Source organism: Hyla sarda, chromosome 2 (assembly GCF_029499605.1).
Source record: "Hyla sarda isolate aHylSar1 chromosome 2, aHylSar1.hap1, whole genome shotgun sequence".
Lineage (NCBI taxonomy): Eukaryota > Metazoa > Chordata > Amphibia > Anura > Hylidae > Hyla > Hyla sarda.
The window spans coordinates 483,362,429-483,373,123 of NC_079190.1; the positions used below are offsets into that span (position 1 = coordinate 483,362,429).

The following is a 10,695-nucleotide window of genomic DNA, read 5'->3' on the forward strand; positions in this document are numbered from 1 at the left end:
GGTCTGTGAGAGCCAGAAATCTTGCTTGTTTGTAGGTGACCAAATACTTATTTTCCACCATATTTTGCAATTAAATACTTTAAACATCAGACAATGTGATGTAATGCTTTTTTTTTTCTCATTATGTCTCTCATAGTTGAGGTATACCTATGATGAAAATTACAGGCCTCTCTCATCTTTTTAAGTGGGAGAACTTGCACAATTGGTGGCTGACTAAAATACTTTTTTGCCCCACTGTATCTGTGTTGATAATTTTCATTTTATATATATATATATATATATATATATATATATATATATATATATATATATAAAATGTTTATAGAAGTTGGATTTTGATAGAAAGCTCCAAATCCCCTGCATAGGCATGAAGAAGAATATGTGGGTTCCCTACAATCTGGGACTGGCTGGAGTATATGAGCTCACTGCATACTGTTTTTCTAATTAAAACGTTACTTTTATTTGTAAGAACTTTTGACATGTTGTTCAGTCTCAGTCCATAGACAATCTGCGATGGCGATTTATAACTGGTGAAGGATGCGGCAGCCGCCTCCATGCCTGGCCGGCCGCCTCATCTGACCCATTCCCCCCCATTATAGTCTATAGTGAATGAATCGGGTTTGACTGACAGCTGTGGAGTCAAGCACGCTGCACTTCACCGGGTTATAACTCACGATCGCAGCTTTCTAAATGTCTGGACATATCAGAAGTTGTAAATGACAGTAACACTTTAGGTGTAAAAAGTTCAGTTTCCCAGAGTACCCTATCAGACACTTATCCCTATCATGTGGATAGGGGAGAAGTTTTTGATCACTGGAAGGCCAACGCTGGGACCACCGCAATCTCCTGTATGGGGCCCCATCAAATTACCAGTCTTTGGCATTCTCCGGTCCTCACCTTCCTGGACATGGCAAATTACGTCCCACTTAGCCAGTCCCTGGCCACAGTGAAGTCACTCCTCAGCCGGTGATTGGCTGAGCGGGCTGTCACTTGCGCTCGTTCATAAAGGTGGGGGCTGAAGCGCGCCAAGTATTGGTAAGTAAACGGGGGCCCCATACAGGAGATCGCAGGGGTCCCCGTTGTCAGACTCCCCACGTGTTTTTTTTTTTTTTTTGGATTTCACTTGTCTGCACTCTGCCCCAACCCTATACAAAGTAGCATGTCGCTACACAGTGCCTCTTCATTTCTAGCAGCCTCCCAGTCTGACTGGGAGCACATGGTAAGTAAGCTTTTGCACCTTGTTCACACTGGTGTGGTGCTGTGCGGCATCGGTTGCTGCCGTGGCACCGTGATTGTGGGAGGCGCGGCACTGTGACTGGCTTGAGTGGCATTGGGGCTGCTCTGCCAGTGGGTCATTCCCTCTGTGGGCACTGGTGTTACGGCGGTGGTGGTCGCCGCCCAGTGCTACGCCATTTTATGCTAGGGACATTAGGGACCCACTCTAAATAGGTGGCCTTGACATGGCGAGTGGGCTTGTACTTTTTGATCAAAATGTATACTAACAACCTGTTGGTTTTTGAATTTATGCTGAGAAGCAAGTTGATCAAAATACAGATTGTAGATGTGCGACCATGTCTGTTTTCTCTACCTATCTACCTAGACTCCCCACATGATCAGACATCTATGCCCTATCCTGTGTATAGGGAATAAGTGTCTAATAAATTCAGTTTCCCGGAGTACCCCTTTTAAATGGATAAACTGTATACAGACAGCTCCTATGCTCTCTAGGTGTATTCATTGTATTAGTTTTAGACTGGAAATCTCCTTTCATGTTCGGCTGCTTTCACACTATGAGCATTCATCCGTTATTAAATGTCCGTTTTCTGTGTAAAAACAGACGTTTAATAATGGATGAAATAACTGGTGCTAACGGATGAATAAACATCCGTTAAAAGACCCGTTATCCCTCATGTATGGCTAAACACCTCTGCCTACAGACTCCCACAGCCGGGACTACTACTACTCCCATCATGGAACAGACTTGTTTCCATGATGGGAGTAGTAGTAGTTCCCTCGCTGCGGGAGTCTGCAGACAGCTGGGGAGGCTACATTAGTGTTTGTACTACAACTCCCATCATGGAACAGAGTCTGTACCATGATGGGGGTTGTAGTACAGGGGCTGAGGGATTGATCCACGGGGTTTCACTTCTGAGACCCGATGCGATCTGAAGTTATTAAGCAGGGGAGCGGGCGGCATGCTCCGCAACCCTGCGATGTATCAGTGTGTTTTACTTTCATTTTTGAATCCCCCGCGGGGAGCCCTGAATGGACGGTACCGAGCCAATCAGGGCTCCCTGCAGGAGATTTAAAAATGAACATTGTGACTAGCAGGGGGGCCATATCTATATTAAAAGCACTGTGGGGGGCAAGATATATAGCGCTGCAGGGGGGGCAGACATATAGCCTATATATCTAGCCCCCCAGCAGCTCATTAGATATGACCCCCCACCATGCATTTATAAATATGTACCCCCCCGCCGGCACATTAAATATATACCCCCGCAGCGCATGTATAATGTAGCCTAGCAGCGCTTCTATATACCTATGCCACTGCAGGCTATATGTGAAAAGCATTCTAGCAGCAGCATCGGCCGTTCAATGCTGCTGATAGAAATACTTTTCATACATAGCGCAGCGCCTGGCATATGTATATAGAAGTGCTGTGGGGGGGGGGGGGCAGATAACGCTATATGTCTGCCCCCCCCCCAGTGCTTCTATATACATATACCCCTGCTGCGCTATGAATGAAAAGTATTTCTATAAGGAGTGCAAAGTGCCAGGAGACGGCTGCAGGCACTATATGCTCCATAGAAATACTTTTCATTCCTAGCCTGCAGGGGGGGCAGATAACGCTATATGTCTGCCCCCCAGCGCTTCTATATACCTATGCCCCTGCAGGCTAGGAATGAAAAGTATTTCTATGGAGCGCATAGTGCCTGCAGCCGTCTCCTGGCACTATGTGCTCCTTATAGAAATACTTTTCATTCATAGCGCAGTGCCGGCATATGTATATTGAAACGCTGGGGTGGGAGGGCAGATAACGCTATATGTCTGCCCCCCCCAGTGCTTCTATATACATATACCCCTGCAGGCTAGGAATGAAAAGTATTTCTATGGAGCGCATAGTGCCTGCAGCCGTCTCCTGGCACTATGCGCTCCATAGAAATACTTTTCATTCATAGCGCAGCAGGGGTATATGTATATAGAAGCACTGGGGGGGACAGACATATAGCGTTATCTGCCCCCCCCCACAGCACTTCTATATACATATGCCGGCACTGCGCTATGTATGAAAAGTATTTCTATCAGCAGCATTGGGAGGCCGATGCTGCTACTAGAATGCTTTTCACATATAGCCTGCAGTGGCATAGGTATATAGAAGCGCTGCTAGGCTACATTATACATGCGCTGCGGGGGTATATATTTAATGCGCCGGCAGGGGGTACATATTTATAAATGCGTGGTGGGGGTCATATCTAATGCGCTGCTGGGGGGCTAGATATATAGGCTATATGTCTGCCCCCCCTGCAGCGCTATATATCTTGCCCCCCACAGTGCTTTTAATATAGATATGGCCCCCCTGCTAGTCACAATGTTCATACCGTCCATTCAGGGCTCCCCGCGGGGGATTCAAAAATGAAAGTTAAAACACACTGATACATCGCAGGGTTGCGGAGCATGCCGCCAGCTCCCCTGCTTAATAACTTCTGATCGCATCGGGTCTCAGAAGTGAAACCCCGTGGATCAATCCCTCAGCCCCTGTACTACAACCCCCATCACGGAACAGACTCTGTTCCATGATTGGGTAGTAGTACAAACAAGTAGCCTCCCCAGCTGTCTGCAAACTCTCGCAGCCAGGGAACTACTACTCCCATCATGGAAACAAGTCTGTTCCATGATGGGAGTAGTAGTAGTTCCTCAGCACTGCAGGAGTCTGCTGATGTTGCCTCTTCTGAGCATTCTCAGTAAAAATAACATCTGTTATAATAATGGCCATTAACGGGTGAATTTACGAACGTCCTGTCAGCCATAGACTTCAATGTTAAAAATAAAGTCTGTTAATTTATCCGTTTCTTGTTATGGGAAAAAAAATTAGTGCATGTGCCGTTTTTTTCTTCGTCACAACTAACGGCCGTTATTCATGAAGGACTATAACGGATCATAACGGATAATCAAAAAATCCCATAGACTTGAATGGGATTTTGTAACGGACATTTAACATCCGTTATTAAGACTTTTCTAACGGATGTTTATAACGGATCTTTTAACGGATTAATCTTATAGTGCGAAAGCAGCCTTATAGTCAAAGGGTCATTTTATTGATTCTCTTTTTTTTTTTTTTTTCTTCAGGGTTTTGGGGAGTCGTCCTTGGATTGTATCAAGCATCAATTTTTATCGCATGAAGAAGAGCCCATGGACCGGTGCTACGTTGCCCAGGACTCCCATACAGAAGATTTGGGGCAGATGAACAATAAAAATGCATCTAAGGCCAACAGCCAGGATTCTGGGAATGGTTCAAATGAGGGTCAAACCTCAGGGGAGACTATCAGCAGTGACGCCAACGTATAGCCATGGCCCAACACAAGGTTCTCTAGGATATTTTTATGCAACGATTTTTCCAACCAAGGCAGAAGAACCCTGACCCTGGGGCAATTTCCCTTTCAGGAGAGAGGAGAGTGCTGCGCAGGTTCTCACCATCTTGTTGCAGAGGAGATAGGACCAACCGAAGCTAGGCCATCTTGCTCCATGGACACCTTGTGTCTAGTCATGGCCAAATACACATCTCCTAGTTCTTTACTATAGAGTAAAGGAGTACAGCTGTTACCTTTTTTGCCAACCAGAACAGAAGGGCCCATCCTTGCCCTAACCTTGACCCTTGAGATGAACTTCTCACTCACTTTTTGCTTATGGTTTACCTTCTCTAAAGAAGTAGTTCTGCACAGGTTCTCACAACCATGTTGCAGAGGACATAGGACCAGCTGGAGTTGGGGCCCTTTCTCCATGGGCTACATTGTGTGCCTCTATGGTACTAGGATACCACATACTATAGTACAGAATACAGGTATAGTAAGGCAGCTGACCTCAGATCACACCAGAGCAGTCATTTATATACATGTAGTGCTGACATATTCCATACAGGGATTGTCCCATTGGTCACGATTCCCATTATGGCTATCTATCTAACCTCTGTTTTTGGAGTACTCAGAGGAAAACCGCACAACGTACAAACTCAATGCAGACGTTGCCCTGGTCGGCTTTGAACCCGAGCCCCCGCCGCAACGTAACAGCTCTGACCACCGAGACAGAGCGCTGCCTGTGTACTTCATACTATGCTGGATACTATGGATACTGTATAGCAGGGGTACTAAACTATTTTTAGTGAGGGTCCGTTTATCCAGGTCTGCCATCCGGTGAAGGTCCAAGCTGAATGCTAAGGCCTGGTTCACACCTAGCGGCCTCAGTGCCATGAAGGAAATAGCAAACGAGCGAAGCGTGGAGGATGTATGATCTGAATACTGCCACACACTGTGCCCCTTTGATTATAATTCTGCCACACACTGTGCCCCTTGAATATAATTCTGCCACACACTGTGCCCCTTGAATATAATTCTGCCACACACTGTGCCCCTTGAATATAATTCTGCCACACACTGTGCCCCTTGAATATAATTCTGCCACACACTGTGCCCCTTGAATATAATTCTGCCACACACTGTGCCCCTTGAATATAATTCTGCCACACACTGTGCCCCTTGAATATAATTCTGCCACACACTGTGCCCCTTGAATATAATTCTGCCACACACTGTGCCCCTTGAATATAATTCTGCCACACACTGCACCCCAGGATATAATCCTGCCACACACTGTGCCCCCTGAATATAATCCTGCCACACACTGTGCCCCCTGAATATAATTCTGCCACACACTGTACCACCTGAATATATTTCTACCACACACTGCACCCCAGGATATAATCCTGCCGCACACTGTGCCCCCTGAATATAATCCTGCCACACACTGCACCCCTGAATAGAATTCTACCATACCCTGCACCCCTGAATATTACCCGTGGTATATTACTGCCACACACTATTCCCCTGCAATATTACTTCCACACGCAATGCCCCCAAATAACTTTTCCACAAACACTGTGTGCCCTGTACCAACTAATTGTACCTCTGTGCCCCAGAGTTGTTTATGCCACTGTGCCCCCAGAATTAATTATGCCACTGTGCTGCACAAAATGAATGATGCCACTGTGCCCCCAGAATTAGTGATGTCACTGTGCCCCCAGAATTAATGATGCCACTGTGCCCCCAGAATTAGTGATGCCACTGTGTCTCCAGAATTAATGATGCCTCTGTGCCCCCAGAATTAATGATGCCACTGTGCCCCCAGAATTAATGATGCCGCTGTAACGCACAAAATTAATGATGCCGCTGTGTCCCCAGAATTAATGATGCCGCTGTGCCCCCAGAATTAGTGATGCCACTGTGCCCCCAGAATTAATGATGCCACTGTGCCCCCAGAATCAATGATGCCACTGTGCCCCCAGAATTAATGATGCCACTGTGCCCCAGAATTAATGATGCCACTGTGGCCCCAGATTTAATAATGCCACTGTGCCCCCCGAATTAATGATGCCACTGTGGCCCCAGAATTAATGATGCCACTGTGCCCCCCGAATTAATGATGCCACTGTGGCCCCAGAATTAATGATGCCACTGTGCCCCCCGAATTAATGATGCCACTGTGCCCCCCGAATTAATGATACCACTGTGCCCCCAGAATTAATGATGCCACTGTGCCCCAGAGTTATTTATGCCACTCTGCCCCCAGAATTAATGATGCCGCTGTCCCCAGAATTAATGATTCCACTCTGCCCCCAGAATTATCGATGCCACAGTCCCCAGAATTAATGATGCCACTATGCCCCCAGAATTAAGGACGCCACTGTGCCCTTACATGAACTTTGACACTGTGACTCTCCATCTGTTGCAAACTACAACTCCCATCATACACAGACAGAAGGTCATGATGGGAGCTATAGCTCTACAACAACTGGAGAGTCACAGGTGGGGAAACACAAATATGTACTTCAGAACTTTGTCTCCTCGTCCCAGGTCCCGCTCTGCTCCGCTGCTCTGGCCTCTTCTTGTCAGGCCTGGCCAGAGCGGATGATGCAGCAGACAGTGCTAATCGTGCCTCCTGCATCACAGGAGAAGCGCCGGGCAGGAAGCACAGCGTTCCCTCGCTCCGGGCCGCAACTATTCATTTGTATCGGAGTCTTAAAGACACAGCTACGAATGAGAGATCCAGCCGGAAGTCCGGATGACTGGCAGCTGCGGTCCTCCAGTTGAATATCCCTGCTGTATAGTATGCTGAACAGTGCTCCAACAACCTTATTACCCTAATTCCTAGACCAGTGTTTCCCAACCAGTGTGCCTCCAGCTGTTGCAAAATTACAACTCCCAGCATGCCTGGACAGCCAACGGCTGTCCAGGCATGCTGGGAGTTGTAGTTTTGCAACAGCTGGAGGCACACTGGTTGGGAAACACTGCCCTAGGGGAAAGATGTTCTTGGCAAAGCACTATGGCCTCATTGGCTTTCACTTGCACTAATATGGGTCCCACCCCACGCACATCTGCAGGTCAGGTGTTGGACGCCACCTTCTGATATGCCGTACATGTTTACGGTTGACTACTCTCTCTAATAGATAACGTCATATTGTTTACATATGCGGTATTGCTTGCCTAGCAATGGCGTCCCTTTTCATTTGGGTGACCACTATATAGCCACAGGGAGTTTTGTCTGCATTACAGCAGACTGCCTCTGTGGGCTACACAGGCTTGTTTTAGGTCCCCCCAAAAAAAAAAAAACAGGAGTGATGTGCAGAGATTAGAGATGAGCGAACTTACAGTAAATTCGATTCGTCACGAACTTCTCGGCTCAGCAGTTGATGCCTTTTCCTGCATAAATTAGTTCAGCTTTCCGGTGCTCCCGTGGGCTGGAAAAGGTGGATACAGTCCTAGGAGACTCTTTCCTAGGACTGTATCCACCTTTTCCAGCCCACCGGAGCACCGGAAAGCTGAACTCATTTACACCGGATAAGTCATCAACTGCCGAGCCGAGAAGTTCGTGACGAATCGAATTTACTGTAAGTTCGCTCATCTCTAGCAGAGATAAGAAAGATTGTATATTATGTATACGGAGAAGAAGGCCGTTTTTGAAGTAGGGACAACAGGGAGTGCAGCCATATTGGTTGTCACGTCTGAATCGCCTCCTAGGACCCTTTTAGTTACCATTGTCTGCTTTTGCTCTCTTAACTCTTACCTGGACGTGGTAAAATGTATACAAGTGATTTGCTAGATCATTCCCTGTCGTCTGGTAAAGTGAGGAAAACATGGATCCAATGTGTAGGATATCACCAGTGTGCGGCTTACAAAGAAGAAATGGGGCCTCATTGCAAAGATCAAAATGGGGCCCCCTCACTATGGTGGCATCTGTGGCAGACCGGAAGGGTCCAGTAATTGTTTCCCCTTCTATGACGGCACCAATTCACAGCTTTCTTGTTTGCCAACAGCACAGTTCCTCTGGTAAGAGAAATGTTTCCGCACAAAGAAAGAACATGTCCATTCTTTGCGCGGAAGTCTGCGAACACTGCATAGCAGTCAATGGTGACGGCGCGGTGCGGCGCGGTCCTACTGCCGAAGTACTGCGGTGGCGGCGGCCGCCAGAATGGAATTTCTGCTCACGGAATTCTGCGAGCGGAGATTCCAGTCATAATCCGTAGTCTGAACAAACCCTTAGGGTCTTAGGGGAATATTTATCAAAACCTGTCCAGAGAAACAGTTGCTGAGTAGCCCATAGCAACCAATCAGATCGCTTCTTTCATTTTTTCAGAGGCCTTTTCAAAAATGAAAGCAGCGATCTGATTGGTTGCTATGGGCAACTCAGCAACTTTCCCTCTGGACGGGTTTTGATAAATCTCCCCTTTAGTATTGATTCCCCCCCCACACACACACACACCACACACACACACCACACACACACACACCACACACACCACACACACACACCACACACACACACCACACACACACCACACCACACACACACCACACACACACACCACACACACACCACACACACACACCACACACACCACAAACACACACCACACACACACACCACACACACACACACCACACACACACCACACACACACACCACACACACCACCGCGGCCGCCAGAATGGAATCTCTGCTCACGGAATTCTGCGAGCGGAGATTCCAGTCATAATCCGTAGTCTGAACAAACCCTTAGGGTCTTAGGGGAATATTTATCAAAACCTGTCCAGAGAAACAGTTGCTGAGTTGCCCATAGCAACCAATCAGATCACTTCTTTCATTTTTTCAGAGGCCTTTTCAAAAATGAAAGCAGCGATCTGATTGGTTGCTATGGGCAACTCAGCAACGTTCCCTCTGGACGGGTTTTGATAAATCTCCCCTTTAGTATTGATTCCCCCCACACACACACCACACACACACCACACACACACCACACACACCACACACACACCACACACACACCACACACACACCACACACACACCACACACACACACACACCACACACACCACACACACACCACACACACCACACACACACACACCACACACACACACACCACACACACACCACACACACACCACACACACACCACACACACACACACACACCACACACACACCACACACCACACACACACACACACCACACACACACACCACACACACACACCACCCACACACACACACACACACCACACACACCACACACACACACCACACACACACACACACACACCACACACACACACACACCACACACACACCACACACACACCACACACACACCACACACACACCACACACACACCACACACACACACCACACACACACACCACACACACACACACACCACACACACACACCACCCACCCACACACACACACACACCACACACACACACCACACACACACACCACACACACACACCACACACACACCACACACACACACACACCACACACACACACACACACCACACACACACACCACACACACACCACACACACACACACCACACACACACACACACCACACACACCAATCAGGAAAACGAGCAGCATGAGCGCACGGTAGCTCTCAGACTCCCCAGCTCCGGTACTCCGGTGAAAAACTTTTTCTTTTTTTTTTTTAAATGAACTGGTGCCAGAAAGTTAAACAGATTTGTAAATGTCTTCTATTAAAAAATCTTAATCCTTTTAGTACATTTTAGCAGCTGTATGGTACAGAGGAAATTCTTTTCTATTTGAATTTCTTTTTTTGTCTTGACCACAGTGCTCTCTGCTGACACCTCTGTCCGTGTCAGGAACTGTCCAGAGCAGCATAGGTTTGCTATGGGGATTTTCTCCTGCTCTGGACAGTTCCTGATACAGGTGTCAACAGAGAGCACTGTGGACAAGACAAAAAAGAAATTAAAAAAGAAAAGATTTTCCTCTGTAGGATGCAGCTGCTAAAAAGTACTGAAAGGATTAAGATTTTTATAATAGAAGTAATTTACAAATCTGTTTAACTTTCTGGCACCAGTTCATAAAAAATAAAAAAAAACATTTCCCACTGGA

General features: G+C 47.1%; 1 protein-coding gene across 2 annotated transcripts in view; it reads left to right on the forward strand.

Moving 5' to 3' along the window:
• The window catches only part of LOC130357111 (interferon alpha/beta receptor 1-like), a 69,578-nt gene extending 62,128 nt beyond the window's left edge, over nucleotides 1-7,450 (forward strand). For both annotated transcript variants that reach the window (XM_056559504.1, XM_056559505.1), the window contains exon 9: nucleotides 4,351-7,450. In XM_056559504.1, coding sequence (XP_056415479.1) covers nucleotides 4,351-4,569 — 219 coding nt within the window. In that variant the 3' untranslated portion in view covers nucleotides 4,570-7,450. The remainder of the gene's footprint in view (nucleotides 1-4,350) is intronic.
• The last annotated feature ends 3,245 nt before the right edge of the window (nucleotides 7,451-10,695 follow it).